This window comes from Mustelus asterias, chromosome 23 (assembly GCF_964213995.1).
Source record: "Mustelus asterias chromosome 23, sMusAst1.hap1.1, whole genome shotgun sequence".
Taxonomy (NCBI): Eukaryota; Metazoa; Chordata; class Chondrichthyes; order Carcharhiniformes; family Triakidae; genus Mustelus; species Mustelus asterias.
In genome coordinates, this window is record NC_135823.1 from 37384191 (window position 1) to 37406009 (window position 21819).

At 41.8% G+C, this 21819-nt stretch overlaps 1 protein-coding gene across 3 annotated transcripts; it reads right to left on the reverse strand.

The window, feature by feature from the left end:
- Positions 1 to 1659: 1659 nt before the first annotated feature.
- On the reverse strand, positions 1660 to 21619 carry palb2 (partner and localizer of BRCA2). Of its 3 annotated transcripts, XM_078240326.1 has the most exons (14): positions 21325 to 21619; positions 21177 to 21236; positions 19900 to 19999; positions 17605 to 19407; positions 15491 to 15844; positions 13206 to 13738; positions 11650 to 11733; positions 11007 to 11168; positions 9694 to 9779; positions 8276 to 8434; positions 5924 to 6040; positions 4106 to 4193; positions 2759 to 2916; positions 1660 to 2339 (listed from the first exon to the last, which is right to left on the reverse strand). In XM_078240326.1, the coding sequence occupies exons 1-14, from the start codon at positions 21370 to 21372 to the stop codon at positions 2111 to 2113; spliced, it is 3981 nt and encodes a 1326-aa protein (XP_078096452.1). In that variant the 5' UTR covers positions 21373 to 21619; the 3' UTR covers positions 1660 to 2110. The 3 variants fall into 3 exon arrangements, 2 of the variants coding, with proteins under 2 accessions (XP_078096452.1, XP_078096453.1); XM_078240327.1 differs by lacking the exon at positions 11007 to 11168; XR_013500664.1 differs by lacking the exons at positions 1660 to 2339; positions 2759 to 2916; positions 4106 to 4193 and having other exon boundaries at positions 5934 to 6040; positions 8276 to 8417.
- Positions 21620 to 21819: the final 200 nt, after the last annotated feature.

The following is a 21819-nucleotide window of genomic DNA, read 5'->3' on the forward strand; positions in this document are numbered from 1 at the left end:
TTTTTTTCGCTTGATGGCAGTGTCCTGTTAATGGAGAATACCACTGGTGTTGCTACTGCAGAGCAGCAGCGTCAAACAGGTAGCTTTACCTATTGCTCAAATGTTTGAATATTCCAGAGTAAAACTGAGCACTTTTCAGGACTGAGAGTGGTGGACTTAGACCCAGTTCATGAGTTTGCATCATATATAGCAAACAATGATCTGAGCAGGGTAGCCTGCCTATAATTATAACTTTCCAAAATGCTTTACTGCCAATCAAGTACTTTGAAGTATAGTCACTGTTGTAATGTCAAAGGCACAGCAGACAATTTGCACACAGCAATGTGATATTGAACGCTAAATTTTGTTATGCTGACTAAAGGATATTGGCCTTTAGAAGGGTTAACACTCCTTCTTTGAAGTAGTGCCAAGTACTTCCATCTGAGGGAGTAAGTGGGGCCTCAGTTTAACAGCGTATTCCAAAATCATCATTCACACAGTATAGCCCTGAAGTATCAGTATAAATTTTTGAGCTTGTTGGACTTGGACCCATAATTATCTGACCCAGAAGCAAGAGTCCTACCACATGAGCTATGGCTGACAGAAGCAGCAGCTGAGAAAGGTCACAGACTTTTCCTTTGATCTTTCTCACAACATCTTAGTGCCTGAGCAAAGGCTGGTGTCTACCCATCCTCATGAAGGTAGCATGTAGGGGATTTCAAAATGTATTTCCAATCAAACAACACTTGGCATCCACAGCTGTACATGCTATTAATGCTACCACCACATCCAAATATCATCAACAAATCCAAATACCAAGTATTTCCAACTTGTTTCAGTTGTTATTCTTGTCACTATCCTTTGTATCTATTCTATTATTCTTCATCATTGTAGCTAAGTATCTGCTGACATTCTTCCATGCAATGCTTCTGTGCTTGTTGTTACCTTATCCACACTGATCGTTCTTTCAACAGTCCACATTTGATCATGTGGGCTGGAGTTCTTGATGCCTTGCCAGATTGTTTCACTGGCAAGTTGTGCCCATTGGTAATTCTTTGGTTGGTTTCCCCATACTGAGAGACAGCAAGGGTATCTTCCAGTCAATTTACACATCAGTCCTTGGGACCATATTACAAATACATTCCCTTCAATGATACTACGGTTACAAAACTTTGATCAAAGACATTTTCTGATAGTTACACGACTGAAATAGGGCAAACCTGTAGATGAAGATATGAAGCAGATACCTTTTTGTTGACTGGCAGAGAAGGAGCAGATTCAGATGCAGCACACTTTGTGGCATTGCAGAATTCCAACTAAGCACTCCTCTACAAGGTATTGTTGTGTCTATACTCCAGCCAATAGCTAGCTTGTGTGGGACGTTATTTCTTATCCATATTGTGAATTTGATTAATTATCTTTTATACAGTACATATGAACGTTAAACAAGAGTAGTCTTATTTAGCCTATTATTAATAAAGACTGCAACACTATTGTCTTCTTTCATTCATATGCTTAAACTCGCACAGTTAAAACAAGAGTGTTGGGATATATTTTGAATCTCCTTGTTCAAAGTTATTAATGGGGAAGAAGCTAGGCAGTTATATAAAAGTAAAACCCAAATTAGATACCGTCAGTGAAAACCTGAGCTTCCATAACATAAAAGAAAACATGGCAAGTGTGAATAATATGCTCCCACTTTATATTCTCAGGATTGTTTCCATCACCAATTAACAGAAAATATAATTTCATTATGAAAATGCACAAGAATGTCCTTTTATATATTAAAAATATAATAAGAGTGATCACAATGCTGATCCCAAATCATCCAGAACAGTGGCATCTTAACCACTTTTATGTGGTTTTTACTGAACTTTTTACTGAAATAGGCCAGCCACATTTTTAATATCTGATATCTCCCTAGAACAATAACACTGTACAACAGTTCAGTACGTCAACCCAAAGATTATGGAAAATATATATATATATAGTACACAAACAAAAGTCATTTTCTTCACATTGTAGTGCTTGTGTCCTACAAACAGATTTTGCTGTTTTTCACAATCGATGGAGGTAAATAAGTTTCAAATAAATAAGTGACTTTTCTTGCATTGATCTTGGTGCAGTGACATTATTCGACAGTTCTAGCTCCCACACATTTGTAGATATACACAGTCTGGTCATTCTTTCTGGCCAGGAGGCAGGAGTTGGCCTCTGCCCATTGGAAAAGTGACCAGTGCACATTGGGGCCATGCTGTAGCATGGTTGAGACGTGGCCAGACGATACATCCCAAAGGACCAGGGTTCCAGGGGTTACAACTGCTGCAATTGATTGATCCTTAACACCTCCAACAATGTACCTGTTCCAGAAATAGATTCATTAAAAAAAAAGTGAGAAAATAGATCAGAGAGAAAAAGAACTGACTGTAAAATGGAAGCCCAGGTTAATGCCCGATATTTGACACAGAACTTGATTTTCACTGTACTTCCATTTTAGATCCACATCGCCTGATGTGGATATCCTCTCTATGTAACACTACTCCATGGCATTGATAGAGTTAGCAGACATAGTTATTTAACTGCACCAAACAGAAATCTTACACACAAACCTGTTCAGAAATCACTGGATGAATGTGTGTTTCGGATGAAGAGACCGCAATTAACCAAGTTAAAATTTTAAAATTTGCTAATTTAACAAAGGATTGAATCAGAGACCTTCTAGCATTGAGGCACTTTTCTAAAGGATATTGATGCATATTTAATACAGAATGCACCTTACCTTCCATTGCATTCCAGGGGAAGTGTATAGGACATGACAGGTCTACTTTTACTATTCATCGGATTAACACCAACCATTCTTAACACACAAACTCTCCTTCCAACAGATTCATCACAAGTGCTGACATACCGGTGACTGAGGAGAAGGAACAATATGCCCTAAAATACAAAAACGAAAATTTTTACACAAAATATTTACTTCCAATGGTTTTGCTTTGCAAAAAATTTTTACTGCTACTTTGGGAGCTGCATTCATCTATTAGATCCATTGTTTTACAGTAAGTCACTTGTTATTTTACAAAGAGATTTAATCACTGCTCTGCAGATTGCATGCTGTAATTCTGTCCATTTTTCAGTAAATTCACAAACCAACGGCCTTGATCAGAAATGCAACTGCAAAAATTAAAGACAACTACAAATACTAAAAATATACAACAGGACTGTTACCGTCTGTACAGCAGGGAAAACAGATTTCAAGTATCAATGTTTGATCATAGCTCGTGTTTGACAAAGGACTGGCGTGCAAAACATTTCTTTTTAAAATCTCCTCACTTAAGCACTAGACCCCATTGTGTATTTCCAACATTTTCAGTTCTTATTGCAAATTGTTTATAATCAAGTGGCTGGAAAGTCAATTGGTCCAGACCTTGTACTGTTCTAATTTATTGGCATTGCAAAGATTGGAGATAAATAAATGTTGTTCGTCCAGGGTTGTGAAGACTGTCCACAGCTTTAAACTTTTAATGGCAAATTTCTATTATGGAGAATTGTTTTGTCGTATTATTCTCAAATAATCGGGATTTTAGATAAAACTCCTGTGCTTCTTGCTCTCAGTACCAGTACTCCATGAATTAAATGAAAAGTTACTCCTATATTTATACAAGTGGCACCCAACTCTTATCAGACTGGCTTTTACTGTTTCCAGCATTCGACATTGTGACCTCTGAAGTTCATGCAAGTTACAGGCAAATAATGCCTGTTTTGTGCCATGGATTTTCTCTAACTGGGAACCAGCTAAACTAACCAGTTAAGACCCTTACAACCAAACCTACACTTCCTTCCATCAGTCTGAACTGGATTCAAAGCATGTCTCCAAGGTGAAAAGTCAATGCAGGGACACAAGGTTCTCTCCCTCACATTGCAGACCCTGTCAGAAAAACTTATGCTACACGCAGCATTTCATTTTTCCCTGGCCTCCACTATCATTAAATCCAGATCGCAATACAAGTCCTACTCTGACAGTCTGCCAATCTGCTCCCCTCTCCTGGAAGTAGCAATGTCGCAAACTAGCAGCCTATGAGATATCACCACTTTTTGCAGTTATAAAGATAAAATCGTTGCTCCTTACAGACTCTGAATAGGCCTTCTGGCAGACTGTACCAGGGTAGTTTTCACTTAAATGGATCTTCTTCAGGAGATGCCCAGTCTTTAAGTTCCTAAGAGATAAACACACAAAAATCAATCTGAACTGAGTTTCTCTCTAAACTAATCCACGCTGAATAATATGTAGCAACCATCAAAACAATGAGGCAGTGCATACAGAAAATGTGAGATGTTGAGCAGAAGAGAGACTGTGGTGAGACTGGGCTTAAAACACTGCCAGTATCCACAGATCTCTAAAGGTTGCCACTCAAGTGGATAGAGCTGTGAAGAAGGCCTGTAGTGTGTTAGCTTTTATTAACAGGGGGTTGGAGTTTAAGAGCCGTGGGGTTATGCTGCAACTGTACAGGACCTTGGTGAGAGCACATTTGGAATATTGTGTGCAGTTCTGGTCACCTCACTATAGGAAGGATGTGGAAGCGCTGGAAGGAGTGCAGAGGAGATTTACCAGGATGCTGCCTGGTTTGGAGGGTAGGTCATATGAGGAAAGGTTGAGGGAGCTAGGGCTATTCTCTCTGGAGCGGAGGAGGCTGAGGGGAGACTTAATAGAGGTGTATAAAATGATGAAGGGGATAGATAGAGTGAACGTTCAAAGACTATTTCCTCGGGTGGATGGAGCTATTACAAGGGGGCATAACTATAGGGTTCGTGGTGGGAGATACAGGACGGATATCAGAGGTAGGTTCTTTACGCAGAGAGTGGTTGGGGTGTGGAATGGACTGCCTGCAGTGATAGTGGAGTCAGACACTTTAGAAACATTTAAGCGGTTATTGGACAGGCACATGGAGCACACCAGGATGATAGGGAGTGGGATAGCTTGATCTTGGTTTCAGATAAAGCTCGGCACAACATCGTGGGCCGAAGGGCCTGTTCTGTGCTGTACTGTTCTATGTTCTATGTTCTAGTAGTTTAAAACATATTTTGAATAGAAATTTACCACTTCAATCAGAAATGCCCCAAACTGCTTCACTTACTTTTCATTCCTTTGAAGTATATTGATTGCTATGATAGCAGATGTGGCAACCATTCTTTCCAATAAAGGTCCCATTAAAAGCAGTGAAATTACAGACCATTTTTCAGTGGTGCTAGCTGAGGGAGGAATGTTGGCCTAGACATCTGGAACTCATTGATTGGTGAGCTGAACATGTTGTGGCAAAAAAGGTACCAGGCTCTAAAAGGACAGAACTGGCTATTACATTTTTCTGGATAGAAGGTGGTCGGGAAAGATAGGGAAGGTAAAAAAGGAGGCAAGGTGGCAGCAGTAATTAATATTAGTGTGAAACTTGAATATTGTTAAAAAGATGTTGGCAAAGCTTTCTATCTTACACTCATCAGGACAGATGCAAAAATATCACCACAACAATTTATACCACAAGAGAAAAGGATGCTGATCAGCAACAAGTCTACTCTGATTGCATTACCACAGATAAAACAATAGGGAACTGAAGGCTTCCAAGAGGCACAAGATTTGAGCATATCCTTTTTGTTTGCAGGGAACAGATTACTTTGTATGAATGTATGTTACTAGTGAGCGTAAATGAGTCATGTTATGAACTCAACTGATCATCTTAAATTAGTTAAGTATAACTATTAGCACACTCTGGATTGCTCAGCAAATGCTGCCCAATCACACATGACAGCAGACATTACATTTTGGGTTTTGAAAATGTGGGCTGGTTGAATACGGCAGGATACGGACCATGCGGAAAAGCTTTACAAGAATGGTTCCAGAGATGATAAACTTCAGTTACAACTCTACTCCAGTAAGAAGGAATCATGCACTTACCAAATGACAATATTGCTCATTATAGTTGATCCAAGCAAAGCTTGTTCCTCCCCTTCAACATCGCAGAAAGCCAGTACCATCTCATTGGGTGGGACTAGCTGCATGCATTGCTCACTCCTAAGCAGAAGAATACAGGCAAGACTGTCACAAAACTGCAATTAGCTCATAAAACATTTCTTCTCCTCCCATCACATCTTCCCCTTGCTCCAGACAGGCAACATTTCCCATTGAGGGCTGAAAGAGGACCTCTTCACGGACCTTTACCAATATCAGGTTAGGGAAATGAGAAACCACTACGCCGTAGAGTTCCAAATGTAATGAATCATAGGGAACCATAGTTTCCTGGAGCTTGCTTGATTGTACTACTTACGTATCCATTCTCAGACCTGGATCTGAAATGAGCATTACCTTTTGCGACATCATTAACACATTGGTCAGAAAGCAGCCCCACAAATAAGGACACAGGAAATGGGAGCAGGAATTGGCCATATGATTCTGCTCCGCCTTTCAATACATTCATGGCTGATATTCTACCTCAACTCAGCTTTTCTGCACCATCACCATATTCTTTAATTCCCATTGTATCCAAGAATTAATCAATTTCTGTCTTTCGTATACCCAACCGACAACTGAATGTCCACAGCTCTCTGGGGTAGAAAATTCCAAAGATTCACAACCTTTTTTTGAGAAGAAATTTCTCTTTGCCTTAGTCCTAAACGGTGGCACAGTGGTTAGCACTGCTGCCTCACAACGCCAAGGACCGGGTTTGATTCCCAGCTTCGGTCACTATCTGTGCTGAGTCTGCACGTCCTCCCTGTGACTGCGTGGGTTTCCACCGGGTGCTCCGGTTTCCTCCCACAGTCTTAAAGAAGAGTTGGTTAGGTGCATTGGCCATGCTAAATTCTCCCCCAGTGTACCCGAACAGGCGCTGGAGTGTGGCAACTAGGGGGATTTTCACAGCAACTTTATTGCAGTGTTAATATAAGCCTACTTGTGACACTACTAAATAAAAAAAATAGCCAACCTCATTTTCTGAGAATACATTTACTAGTCGAATCTGGACTGCTTGAGCATTGGTTATAATCTGATGTCAATCATTCTATTTAACCCAGGTCACATTTGCATTTTTTTCCCCCTTGCTCAAGGGGCCAATGAACAAATTTCAGAAATCTGTCCACAAGCCGTCGCTTGCCATTTCACCTCAGCAGCTTGCTCTTATGCCCACATGTCTGTTATCGGCCCGCTGCACTGCTCCAGTGATGCCCAACGCAAACTGGAGGAACGATGCCTCATCTTCTGATCAGGTGCCTTACATCCATCGATGTAACATGGAGTTCAACAACTTTAGACTGTGACCTTTCTCCTCTATCTCGATCCTCCTTTTTGTTTCCTTGGTACGTTCCAAGCTTTCACTGAGCATTGACCTTTGTTCTCCTAATAACACATTCTAACTTAACTTTATGGCACGATTAACCCTCCTTTAGTCCTTAATGCCCCCATTAACACTCCGACTTATTCCTGACCTATTCTGCTCAGCAGGCAGAAACCAAGAATATAAAGTTACCTAGCAACTGACTGTGTCACTCCTGTCCAGAGGCTGGTACCCCTCTGCATTGGCTGCTGATACAAGCCTATTTGCAGCCAGCGTATGTAGAAACCAGCCTATTATTGGATGAGCAGGCTCACAATATTTTTTAAAATTCTGACCCTGAAGTCTTCAATGGTCGAGTTCATGACTCGGTCAGATTAAAATGCCTCAGGGGCTACATTCGACTCGCAGGCCAAAGGTTGGACAAGCATTATTTATGATGTGGTGGTGCTGGCGTTGGACTGGGGTGGGCACAGTAAGAAGTCTCACAACACCAGATTAAAGTCCAATGGGTTTATTTGGCATCACGAGCTTTCAGAGCACTGCTCCTTCCTCACCTGATGAAGGATCAGCGTTCCAAAAGCTCATGATATCAAATAAACCTGTTTGACTTTAACCTGGTATTGTAAGCATTATTTAATCAATCTTCCTTATCTCTTTGTAGATTTACTGGTCTTTGTTTATTTTTGACCTGGTGATCTACAGAAAAACCTAAAGTCACCTTTGTTCCCAACAAGAATACATACTTCCAGCAAGCTGTCTGGGATCGTTATCCTCCACCAACAACTCAACTTTCTTCATCTCAGTGTTCCAACAGGTACAGTTACTTCTGCATTTTTTTGTATATCAATTTTGAACTCTTCAAAACCTTGTATTTTGCACTTATCATTTTGGTGTTCTAAACAAGCATCTGACACACAACAGTTAACATGATCTGCCAAGCGAACCAAATCCAAAACATGGTTAACAAATACAAATCTGACCTTCCTTCTTTGGACAGGGTGCTCAGTTCAATGTGTTGATCCTGGAGTGTGCCGCTAGAGCAGACCAGCCTCCTTCCGGGCAGCCCAAGCACTGCATTTATATCTCCTGCCTGCAGCAGTGTGCGTTCCAAACAACCTCTCTCTGTCGAGTGCAATACTCTTAAAAACAAACAGGAGCAGTAAAATAAAAACAATCAGCCATGTTTCAAGAAAGACAGGCATTGCCTGAGCAGTAATTTCACTTGGATCCATTATTAGGATTGTAGTAGCACTCTGGGCAAAAAAAAATGTTTTTTTTTAAAAAACACATTGTTTGAAGTGAAGTGCGTCAGTGCTGAGAATGCAAGGGCTCACTAATGCACTTGGCTTCAGTATTAATATACCTATGTCGAGGTTAGGTACAAAGTCAAGCTCCCCTACATCAAACACTTCTAATGGCAAATACAACACAGGTTTGATACCGAGAAAAGCTCTTTACAGTGCCTGAACACTGTTCTTTAACCAAAAGTGGAATAATTATGTTTTTGAGGAATTGGTTGCATATGCTTAAAAAATATATCAAATTAAACCCCATTTAAAATGTTGCCTAATTATTAATGCACTAACATTAATCACCCCTCATTATTATGTGCTCTTTGACTGTGAAAAAAGTCTTATCTCCCCTGATGAAGTCACACACAAAAGTCCAAACAAAGAGAGAACAAGGAGATGTCCTGCTTCTGCAGTTCTGGTCTGTAGCGCACAATTCTAAAGTGTGAAAAGTAGCCTAAGTGGGTTAATGACTGGCAGTGCTTCCTGTAATTACATGGCAGAGAAAATACTTGGGTTAATGCCCAGTTTAATTTGCAGCAAGAACACTGATATTTTGTGCCAATCTTCTTCCTTCAGAACTCAAATACAGTCTTAGAAAATAGTTTTCCCTAGTGTCACCACACTACTCTATTTAAAGCTAAGGATCACTGCAGGCCTTTTGTCTATGCCAATACAAGTTGCGAAGAGGGGTATGTAAGTGGGCCAGAGAAGATTCCCCTACTGCCTTCCTCACCCACCGTGTCAGGTTTTGGCCTCTGTCCTGTGTTCACATCTCAGCCCGGCTGTGTGCAAGTTAATTTCCCATCATTGGCAATGTGGTGATATGGAAAGAACAATGAAGGGAGGGGAACGTGAATTCCAACAGTTTAATTATAAAATGTAACAATATACCGTAGAACTGATTATTTTTATGAAAATAGCCAGTCTATGAAACTGTAAATACCACAAAAAATACCCAGTTTCAGAAAAGTGTGTCAGGATACAAAATTACTGCACACTTTTATATTCAGTGTGAAACTTCCAACTCTCTGCAAAATATTGTGCATGTGTAATCAGTCAGCTCTGCAGTATTTTCACAGTCTTATCAATGTGCTTTGTAGACTTACTTCACTTCCCTTATCTCCAGGCTTCCAAAAGCCACACACAGGATATTCACAGCATCTGGAATGGGGATGAGCTCGATTATCGGAACCTGCGAGAGCAGGAGAATAGACACCAAATCAACATGAAAATCAGGTTAAAAGAAAAACTAATCTCAACAACCGTGAATAGTCTTTTCAGCACACTTCCTGCTCAGCACGGATTCCAAAACATTATGCTTTATGCATTCCAGCTCTGTGCAGAAGTGAACAGCTACCAATTAGTTACTGAACATGATAATAGGAAACAATGCCCTCTTTTACTGAGACATTATCAACTGGTGATGTGAAATCAGATTGCAGCAATGCAAGAGGTATATTTGATTTGAGTCTCCATGTACACACTGGTGAGTTCCTAATGCTTTGTCACATGAGGGAAGTCTCTAGCAGATGCCCCAGCAACCTCCCTTAAAACTGAGGGTGAAGTTTCAGTGAAAGTACAGATAGCAGATCTCCGGCCTGCTTTTGTTGTGCCCTCTAACAGATGACTCCAGTGGCACTGGTTTCGACTAGGGACAGAATCACCTTCTCTCCCTGCCATATTCACCTGCTATCTGGTGAACATGAAACACAAACTAAATTGGGGGTTGAATATCAAACAAAAAAGGTTTGCTTTGAGCACACTAGTCAAAGTTAAAATATGTTCGAGGCACAGTAAAAGTCATATTTGTTAGTAAGCCAGTGATATTTTAGGGAACCAAAGTAAATTTTCCTTTAAGTATTATTTCATTTTGTAACCCATATGTACAATGCATAACAACCCCTGTTGTAGGAAGGTGGAGTTAAGTTTCCTCCCCACCTCTGGGAAAGGAATTTGGATATGCAAGATAAAACCTAGAAGGCTCTTTGGGGGTGAGAGGAGGAGAACAGAGGGGCTGAGAAGTGCACTGGTGCAATGTTCCAATTTTTAACACCAACAGTTTATTATTAAACACACTTTCCAACATTTTCCAAACACTCCATTTATGTGGAAGCCCCTCATTAGCTGGTGCTGATTGTAGGTTTTGACAGACATCACATGACAGGCCGACAAGGCATTAAATTTATAATTTCCTGACAAGGCATCCACAATCCTTCTCAAGGTCAATTAGAAATGAGCAATAAAAATGCTGGCTAGCCAGCGACAGACACCCACATCCCATGAAAGAATAAAACAACATGTTGACAAGATTTAAAGCAGTTGAGTCAAACATGTTCTTTAATGCTGTTCAAAGAAAAACTATTCAGTACTAAATACCAGACAGTTAGATCAGAATTAAGGTAAGAACAGATATCAGTACCTTATCAAAGGCCCATGTATGGATGTTAGTCCACTGGTTTAGCTGCAGTGGGGCCCACAAGAATACTGCTGTTTCACAAGCACAGGCAATACATGAAGCTTTGGCCTCATTCACTGTCCAGAATACTGTACACAAATCAGTAACACAGGAAGTGGATGGATTCTACAAATACAATGATAAAATAATTTAGCCTCCTTAAACATTAAGACAACAGTGAGTTGTTCCTATTACAGAGCGACTATTTCACAACAGCCCACATAGCTGCTACAATGGAGGGTCTTTTCCACATCTTGTGAATATTGTGAAATCATAAGGCTCCCTGCTGGGTTTGTGCATTCATAAAATCAGCTTCTATATCTATCCTGGAGTCTTGCTTAGAACCGTTAAAATTTAGCCCTTTGAAGAACCACAAGCTCACGTTTCCTGTTTAAAAGACTATTGTTCCCCCTGCTGTGTGATAGTTATTTCCTGGGACTTTGTTCACCCAAAGTTCCCAGCATCATTCCTAGGCGTAAGTACAGAACTCATCAATATTTGGAACCATTAAATCAGTTTTTAAAATCAGGTTGTATCATTGTACTTCGGTCACTTTACAGAGGAAACATTATCTTTTAAATCCTGGCATTGTTCAGTAATTACTAACCTGTAAAGTAGAGATTAGCTGCAAGGTTTGTCCCTTCAGTTTTTGCTCAAACTGATGGGCAGAAGTCAAGACATCATCATTCTCCTACAAAAAAAAACACAAAATGTAGTTAAAAGACTTTGAAAACAATAAAAGACTATTACACACAACCTGTTCAAGAGTGTAGGATTGGTGGACCCTAGGAGCCTGTACAAAGTCAGTGCTCTCCCCGGTCATGGTTCAAAGGTAAATGAAAACTGCCAGGCTGCTACTTAAACACACACACATTCTTAGATAATGTTATCTCCAAGCCAAGGCAGACGGGACAACATTGAAGGGGGCAAGCAAACAGGCACCAAAGGTGGCAGATGTAACATAATTAAGAACATAAGAACATGAGAAATAGGGGCAGGAGTAGGCCATCTAGCGCCTCGAGCCTGCCCCGCCATTCAACAAGATCATGGCTGATCTGAAGTGGATCAGTTCCACTTACCCGCCTGATCCCTATAACCCCTAATTCCCTTACCGATCAGGAATCCATCTATCCGTGATTTAAACATATTCAACGAGGTAGCCTCCACCACTTCAGTGGGCAGAGAATTCCAGAGATTCACCACCCTCTGAGAGAAGAAGTTCCTCCTTAACTCTGTCCTAAACTGACCCCCCTTTATTTTGAGGCTGTGCCCTCTAGTTCTAGCTTCCTTTCTAAGTGGAAAGAATCTCTCCACCTCTACCCTATCCAGCCCCTTCATTATCTTATAGGTCTTTATAAGATCCCCCCCTCAGCCTTCTAAATTCCAACGAGTACAAACCCAATCTGCTCAGTCTCTCCTCATAATCAACACCCCTCATCTCTGGTATCAACCTGGTGAACCTTCTCTGCACTCCCTCCAAGGCCAATATATCCTTCCGCAAATAAGGGGACCAATACTGCACACAGTATTCCAGCTGTGGCCTCACCAATGCCCTGTACAGATGCAGCAAGACTTCTCTGCTTTTATATTCTATCCCCCTTGCGATATAGGCCAACATCCCATTTGCCTTCTTGATCACCTGTTGCACCTGCAGACTGGTAGATATTGTTTAGGTAGATTATCTATAGTTACAGGGAAGAACTGCTGCTCTCTGCAGCAGGGACAAATCAGGGGTACGGAAAATCTGAGCTCTTTTCAATTCTGCACCTCTCACTCACACATGCTTTCACTAAAGAGAGGCAAGTTGCAGCAGGCTGGCTCAGTAGAGTGGCCATGATGTGGAGATGCCGGCATTGGACTGGGGTTAAGCACAGTAAGAAGTCTCACAACACCAGATTAAAGTCCAACAGGTTGATTTGGTAGCACAAGCTTTCGGAGTGTCGCTCCTTATTCAGGTGAGTCACCTAAAGGAGGAGCGACACTCAGAAAGCTTGTGCTCCCAAATAAACTCAGTAGAGTGGCACACTGAATAAGCTAGCGTCTTGTGGGTTAAATAGTCACTGATCTCTTACTTTGCACTTAGGCCTTAGCAACATACAAGGTGAGGGACTTGGTATGTCTTAACTTGCACGCAACAACCACACGTTTAAAAAAAAATCATACCTTTTCAATTACAATGCCCTCTTCAGCAAATTTCACAGCACAATCCTCATTCAACTCCTCTGACTGACAGAACTTTGTCTCACAATTGCTGTGGAACTGCTCCTGAGGTTGTTCATCCTTATCCATATGTTTCCTTGCAGACAGACTGTCTTCTCTATTTGCTGGCGGCACCACTCCTTCAGATGTCTGGAGCCTTTGCCCACAGCTCCTATCATTATTCTGAACATCTTCACACGCATGTGACAGCGTGCCAGTTTGGAATGAGCCCTGGTTTCGATGGCTGTTTTTGGAAAGGACTGAAGAACTAGATACAGGAGTGAAGCCAAGTGAAGGGAACACAGGGCTACCTGCACCTTGTTCACGCTGGTGGACACTCCCTGCCTGTGGAGTACCGGAAGGGGTTGACAGCAGAACACTGGAGGATAGTTTATAGCCAGATGTATTTTTTGGTCTTTTCTGACTAGAAGGACAAATTGTATCATCTGTAGTCGGTTCCTCTGGGGTTCTGCTCGTTTCCTTGCAGTCCAAACTCTCTAGGTGAAAAACATGTGCACATTAAGCACTGTCATCCTGACTTGGAAATATATCGCCATTCCTTCACTGTCACTGGGTCAAAATACTGGAACATCCTCCCTAATAGCACTGTGGGTGTATCTACACCTCAGGGACTGCATCAGTTCAAGAACACAGTCCACCACCCCTTCTCAAGGGCAACTTGGGATGGAAAATAAATGCTGGCCTAGTCAACGATGCCCACATCTTATAAATGAATAAAACAAAAATAGGTTGATTAAAAGGTGTAGCTTTCACTATATTCAGCTTTAAAATGATTTACTGGGGTGTATTTTTTTAATATTAATTATGGGATGTGGATGCCACCGGCTAAAAGCCTTTTAACAACCCAATGTTCTCGAGGCTGCAACCTCGAGATCAGCATTTATTGCCCATCCACAATTATTCTAAAGAAGGTGGTGGTGAGACACCTTCTCAACCTGCCACAATCCTTATGGCAAAGGTACTCTCAACAGTGCTGTTCAGGAGAGAGTTTGAGGACTTTGGCCCAGCGATGATGAAACGGATAACAGAAATATACATTTAGATGGGTAACAGCCGAAAAATGGGAGAACGTCACCAACATGCATGCACAGACACAACTCTTCTCTCATTTAGAACAGACATGTCAGCCTTTTTTCAGATGCTGACCAAGCTGCTATGGTACATTCCTTTTTTTCTATTATGAAGTCAAAGCAGCATATTATTCAACAAGTTACTAGAGCAGGAACAGGAGAAGGCCATTCAGCCATCAACGTTGTTCCACTATTCAATTAGGTTATAGTGTTTCTGCATCATAATTGCCACTCGCCCAAGTTCCCTATTGTTCTTGTTTTACAAAAATCTATTGATTCTAGTTTTGAAATTTTTAAATTTATCCCCAAGCTCTCAGCTTTTATTCGGGTGTTGAAATAGACCTCCTGATTTTCACTACCCTTTATGTGAAGAAGTGCTTGGTGATATCACCGCTGAATGGCCTGATTTCCCCTGTTCTGGATTTTCCCACCCAAGGAAACAGTCTATCTACCTCATCAAATCCTTCAATTACCTTAAAACATCTCAATAATATCACCTTTTAATCTTCTCTACTCACAGGGAATATAACCTGACCTCATACATAATTCAACCCTTTTAGATTCTGCACTGTACATTTTCCAAAATATACCAAATGCAGCACTGCAGACATTGTTTAACTGATGAAAACTAGCTTAAATACTATAACTAAATACTATAACTATACTATACTAGAATGAACCTTATACTGAAATCATTAATTCTGCTTGTAATACACCCTGGGTAAAAGTGATAAAGGTAACTTGATGAGAAACTGTGATTTGGGCCTCCACTGACACCAGACAAAATGTAAACTTCAAATTGACTTTCTTTCAAGCACTGGAACTGTCCAAGTTCAACTTTCGTTTCCACAGGGGTCGCATCTCTAATAGTGACAAAGTCAGTGGAGAGCTGCAGCTCAGCCTGCTTATTACAGGCCAATCTGCATACAGTCTGCATATAATGTGCAAAACACTTGTACTGCGTGGGTATGGTTTATACATAGCTTATGCAATTAAGCTCTGCGAACAGCATAAAAAGAAACTACGATGTACTGTTTGTCCAACCTCTTAAAATACATTAGTTTATAAAGGTAAATGTTGGGCAATTAAAAATAAAGCAAATGTACTTTGATTGGAATGTTAAGATCTTCTGCTTTTGGAATAACTGAGCCATCTTACTTTGTGGGTGGTGTTCCTCAAGGCTTTCTGTAGCTTGTTTAATGTCCTGTAAATGTGGACTTTCACAGTGCCCTGTATCCCAATCCTCCGTCTCTACCTGAGTCTCCACAGTACAGTCAAACATATTGTGCTGGGAAGGAAGTGACTTCCTCAATGATTCTGCTTTTAACTTCTCTTTAAGTTGACCATATTCTTCATTGGGGAGTTCAAAATCATGGACCTCCAGGCTGTGAAACAGCCTTTTGATAACAGGCCTTTTAACCCAGAGTAATGGTTCTGAGCATGTCAGCGTCCCATCATCAAGTCTAGTGGCGAGTTTCCTGGAGCTTGCACGTGTTCTACGATAACTGTTACCTATGGAAAATACACAAATCTTATTACATCAGCAATCTCAAATACACAGTAAGTCTTTGCTCAACGTCAACTCACTTAACATTGTTTCACTTTAACATTGTTCAAAAGGTAGACTTACTTGAGGGGGACAGATTCACCTCAACGTGGCTTGCCACAGACATCCTCTTCTATGGCCTGTCTACTCATGACTTTCTCCCCAGTGCTTCCACCCTGGCCCTCAATCCCTCTTCCTCCCAGCCTTATCTCTCCACCACCTTTCTGACTCCCGACCTTGTTTCCGTCCATACCCCACCTCCCCAGTTGCCTCCCCCTCCCTACCCCACCTCCACCAACCATCACTTCACTCCGGCACCTGTTCTTGTGAGAGTCCTTTGGGTCTGTTCTTCAGTGGTTCCCAACTCCTGAACTTGCATTAAGTCCTAGTCTCCATCTACTGGTAGAGGTTGGTCAGTTTAGGTAGCTGCTAACTGCACCAACCAACCTGTACCACTAGATGGAGCCTGATCAACTCTAAATTTACTGTACCAAGGTGGGTATAGCACTGTAATGTTTAGAAGTAATTTAATTTTGTATATATTTTTTTACATTTAATGATGTATTTTATTTTGCAAGTTATTTCAGCCAGGAATGCACAGTGCTGCACATGTATGGTACATAGTTTCAACTTGTTCATTTTTGTTCCCCAGGCGAGGAATGTCCAAAGGAACCTAACTCCGAGTTTTAACACTGATTCCAATATCTGATACACCTTTCACTTAACATGACAATTTTCAGGAAAGCAACCACAACTTTAAGTGAGGGTGCACTGCCTATGGAGATTGACAGGCAGGGAAAGACCAGCTGGCCCACCAAGCCTGCCCTGGTATCACAGTTTAACTATTTTGTGCCTTCCACAGTTATGGAAGAAGTTGGACAAATTATTGAATAGGCAAAGTAAACATACAGGTCAGAGGGAGGCACTAATGCCCTTTTTAAATTTAATTATACTTGCAGGGCTGCTCATGAAGCATATGCTCATCTACAGTACTGCATTGAGGTCAGCACTTGCACAGAGATCTATTACAGAACAGTATCTGATCATCTAAATTTTCCTCCTAGAATTTGCAAAAACTGTAAACAAACTTTTCACAATTGTTACGGTTCTTTAAAAGTCAGCACTTCTGATTTTTATTAGAAGAAACAGGCTTATTGCTCACTGATTGAAGAGAATACCAAAGGAAAACAACACAAGTACGTACGAGTTAGGTGCAGGCCATTTGGCTCCAATCCTGCTCTGCCATTCCAGAAGATCATGGCTGATCTGAGAGTGGCCTCAACATCACTTTCTTTCCTAACCCCCTACACCTACCTGTCTCACCCGTACACCATTCCCACCCTACGTCATACTCACCTTAACGTCAAGTAATAAATAGGATCCTCATAATTTGGGGGCTAATTAAATGACAATAATAGGACATGCTAACTCATTAAATTACACCGCGAATCTGCCCAACGATAAATCAGTGCAATCTCTCTGCTCATCAGCCTCATCCCTTACAACAATGATTACTGCACTTCATAAAGTACATCTATTGGCTGAGAAGCATTTTGAGACCTCCAGAGATCATGAAAGGTGTAATAAAAATGCAAGTTCTTTCTTTCCTTCCCCTAAACATAAACTAATGTGCTGTACCCATTCTATAACGTCAGCACGCAAAAGAATCAAATCAGGAGATCAGCAGTCAAATTTATTAAAATTCAACAGTGCACTCAGCGCTCACCTTTTGAGAGCTTCACCCTCCTTCTGGGCTGAGACACTTGAGACAAATTGTCCTCTCCGTACGGGTCAGTCCCCCCCAATGGAAACAGCTGCATTGCAGCATTGAAACTCTTCTTCACTGAGATGCGAAGAAAGGGATCTTGCTGTGTCTCTGGGACCATTTCCTGACTGTCGGTGTCACTGTTTAATCCAGAGTGATGTTCTGGCACACCTGATGCAGACACCCCTTGTTCCGTTAATGAACAATTCGAGTCTTCTTTGAAAGGCCTTATTAAGACATAATTGTTCTGGCTTTTGATGGAGTTCTGTAGTGGTTCCACAATGTGTTTAGGTTTAACCCGAGTCAGATCGGAACTCTTGACATTAAAGCTAGTAATGTTTGAAAAATCATGACCACTCAGCTTATTTACAGTATTTCCAGACAGTTCATTAGTGTTGGGCACTGGCTGACAGAAATTATTTTCATTTTCCTTGCTTTTTCTCTCATTCTGAATGTCAGAAGCCGCAACACTTTGAACACCAGGAATTGTGCGATTATTTAACGTCCGATCTGCATCTTTAAACAACTTGGTATCAGTGAGTTTGGATTTTATAGATCTCCCTTGATCTCTTTTTCTCCCTTTCACTTGGTTTGATTTGATACTCTGAGAATCAACACCAATATTCCAGGAATACTGTGAATCATGCTGCGAAGAAGCTGCATTTGGTGCGGCAAAATCATCCTCCTGACTGTTAAAAAGTAATAACGTGTCATTGATCTCTCCCTCAGCCTTGGAGAGGCCCTTTACAGGACCGCCCTGGTCAACTGTGGACTTCCTAGATCTCCCTCTGCCACCACTTCTGCACTTTCCCAAGTGGCTGTGAATCACTGCGTCCAGGTCCACCCGTCGCTGACAGCTGGTCATGCGCCGAGTTGTCCGCACATAATACTCAACAGGGAAGAGAAGACCCTCAACAAGGGTACAAGAGTTCAGTGGGCTGTCTCCTGGGGCTTCATGTTCAGCAGTACTTGCCTGCAGCTGATCTGGTTCTAATGCTAATACCTCACTTGTCAGATTACTCTCGGAGGCTTCAATGAGATCCTCAGAGCAGTTTAGCTTTGCTTGCTGTGGCTGGGTAGCTTCAGTCATTGCCTCTGGGTCCCTTGAGCCAAAAGCTTCATTTTCACACACAGACACTGTTGCAGACTTGTCACCAGGACTGCAGCAAACTGTGTCATTCATAGTTTTGCCCAAGGGCGAGCTCAAATGATTACCTTCTACCTCTTGTGCTCCATTTTTTAATGGCATGGAGTCTTCTTTGCCTTGAGAACCATGGAATACTTTATGTTGTACATTCTCCTTTATATCTCTACCTAGTGACTCGGAGACATTGTTGTCTCTGGTAAAGATGGAAGATCTTGCATTCTGTTCATTAACAGCTGAATCCAGCTCTTCCATTTCTTTAACGCAGGATTCTTCATAACTCACCAGAGATGCATTCAGTTCACTGGCTGCTTCACACACCTTCCTTTTCAGTATTTCACTTGATCTTTTTTTCTTTAATTTCAGACGACTCAGAACTCGACAGTCTGTCTTTGTAACATGGTCTGTTTCCACAACTGGAGAAAAAGTGGGTTCTGCTGAAGGGTCTTCAACAGTTTCACACGTATCTGTCAAAGCCACATTTGGGCCACCAATGGAGTCTATGGTTTCCGGCTCAAGGTTAAAGGTCACTGTTGATATTTTCTCGTTGCTTTCTGGGACTCGGCTTCTCTGATACAAAGAGCTTGACGGATGCGTATCCAAAAGTGGTAAGGACTCATCTTTGAAAAAAAGAGATTCAAGAAACATACATTAGGTCCTGAATTTCTTTTCCTTGCGGGAGAGGAGAAGGGGAAGGAAGCAAAGACAGCTGCACAATCTGAATATTAAGGTAAGCAGGGATAAAAGTTTTTTTAAAAATTGGTGCAACAACTCTAAGTTATCCAACAGGAAGAACAAACTCAAGACGTTGAATGGTTTCCTCCTATTCCTAATCAGCATGGAAGCACAGTGTGTGGGTGACAAGCTAAGGTACAGCACATCAGCAGACAACTCATATCAGTGCTGATCACAAAATTACACTGGTGACAATGGAGAAGCAAGTCAACTCCCAACTGTCATTTGCACAGAATGCAGGGGTAGCCCAGTGACATGTCACTTTAAAGTTTCCATCTGTTGTAGGGAAGTCTGTTACTGAGGTCAGTATGATCGAGAACAAGTCAACTGAAAGCCTAAACCATTCTAATGTTTAAAATTATTTGCTGAAAACTTACCAGTTGTCTGCTGGGTCGTGCTTTGCTCTTCCAGCAGCTGATTCTGGTGTGTGATGGTGTTTTTAACATGATTCCGTACATGCTCAGCTTTCTGTGCACGCTAGTGACAGAAAATAAGATTATCAGAATTGCCAACGTAAAGTCAGTAAGAGGGTAGCCTCAATTATAAATTCAAGTTCTTTAGTGGGGCTTGAACCAACTGCCTTCCAACTCAGAAGCAAGTGTCATACCAACTGGCTTAAGCTGATATTTGAGCTCAGTTTGGTAAAATCAATACCGTAGGATTATTCAGGAGTTCAAATACAATTTGACCAACTAAAATCACACAGAGTGCTACACCCATGACCTAATGTGTCATGCCATTTGTGATGTGGTAATGTTAATTAAATATCAGATTATCTCAGCGGATGGATTTCTCCCAACAGTTTCCACCAATAGTCAAGATTGTCATCGGAAATGTCAAAATTATACAATAGGTATAATCCGGACCAATACTTTACCATTGGGACATTACCTTTTTGATATGCTATCTTTTCAATGTGTCTTTAAACCAAGGCCCCATCTATCTGCTCAGGTGGACTTAAATGGTGCAATGGCATTATTGGATGAGGCACAGGAAAACACTTCTGTTCTGACCAACATCAAAACTAGACAATTGCTTAGTCATCGCACTTTCCTTGCAGTGCATTGATTGGCTGCCAACATAATCACAGTGACTGAACTTCAAATGAAAGGTTAGTATTTGAGTAGTAGGACCAGTCAGAATAAAGAACATCCCAAAAAGAAACATCAACCTCTGTGCTTATTCCAAAGCTGATTACACTACCTTCCATTTTCATCTATTTTTATTTCAGGTTTCTATCATTATTCTTTTGATTCTTTAATGGCAGCACAGTAGCACAGTGGTCAGCATTGCTGCCTCATAGCGCCAGGGACCCAGGTTCAATTCCAGCCTTGGGTGACGGTGTGCATGTGGAGTTTGCACGTTCTCCACATGTCTGTGTGGGTTTCCTCTGGGTGATCAGATTTCCATCCACAGTCCAAAGACATTCACCTTCTGCTGTCCTGGTAGTTGCCTGATACAACAGCAATGGGATCACTGACTAATCATAGCCATCTATTTCTATCAATTAGTCTACAACAGACCAAGATATGAGGCAAGGAAATCATTATCGATGGAGAATTTTGGGAACCAAAGGCTCAAGTTCATCTGATTTGTCAGGTTACACTCACCAGCTCCCAAATAAATGTGACATGTTGTAACAAGGGGTCAGTACCTGTAATTTATAGACTGTCTTTACATATTCTTTCTTCAGCAAGGCCAATCTTTCTTTGAGCTGGAGATGAAATAAATAATTAACGAATTCAGTTAACATGTGTTTTTTGCTGCGAATGAGAAGTTGACGGTGTTGACTCTGCTTTTACCTGCTGCCTGGTTTCCCAACTCAGGGGTTTCCTCACACTGCTCTCCATTGTGAGTTGATGTTCCAGAGGGGGCAACTCTCACTCCGAGTGGTATTGAGGCAGTCACACCGACAGCCCCCTCTCCCAGCCACCCCCCTCTCACACACCCTCAGCCCCCTCACTCCCCCGGGTCTCCCTCTCCTTCACACCCTCAGCCCCCTCACTCCCCCGGGTCTCCCTCTCCCTCTCCCTCACACCCCCAGCCCCCTCACACCCCCGGGTCTCCCCTTCACACCGACAACCCTCCCACAGCCCCAGCTCTCACAACAAGCTCGGAGCACCGGGACAGACGGACTGCACGGCCCCCCCGCCAATTCTAACCAATCAGCTGACAAGTTTCCCGCCCCGCCCCCTCCTCCGCTCAGCCTATCGAAAGTCCGGTGACGTCACCTCTCGACGCGATTGGTCAGTCCCCGCGTCAATCATTAAAGGCTCCGCCTGCCCTGTCGCTGGAAT

Excerpts from the sequence above, each read along its gene's own strand:
- palb2 (XM_078240326.1), bottom strand. The coding sequence starts at position 21,372 with ATGGAGAGCAGTGTGAGGAAACCCCTGAGTTGGGAAACCAGGCAGCAG. Across the intron at positions 20,000-21,176 it reads AGACAGTCTATAAATTACAG|CGTGCACAGAAAGCTGAGCA; the intron begins GTACTGACCCCT and ends TTCTGTCACTAG. Across the intron at positions 4,194-5,923 it reads ATGAGCAATATTGTCATTTG|GAACTTAAAGACTGGGCATC; the intron begins GTAAGTGCATGA and ends TTTATCTCTTAG.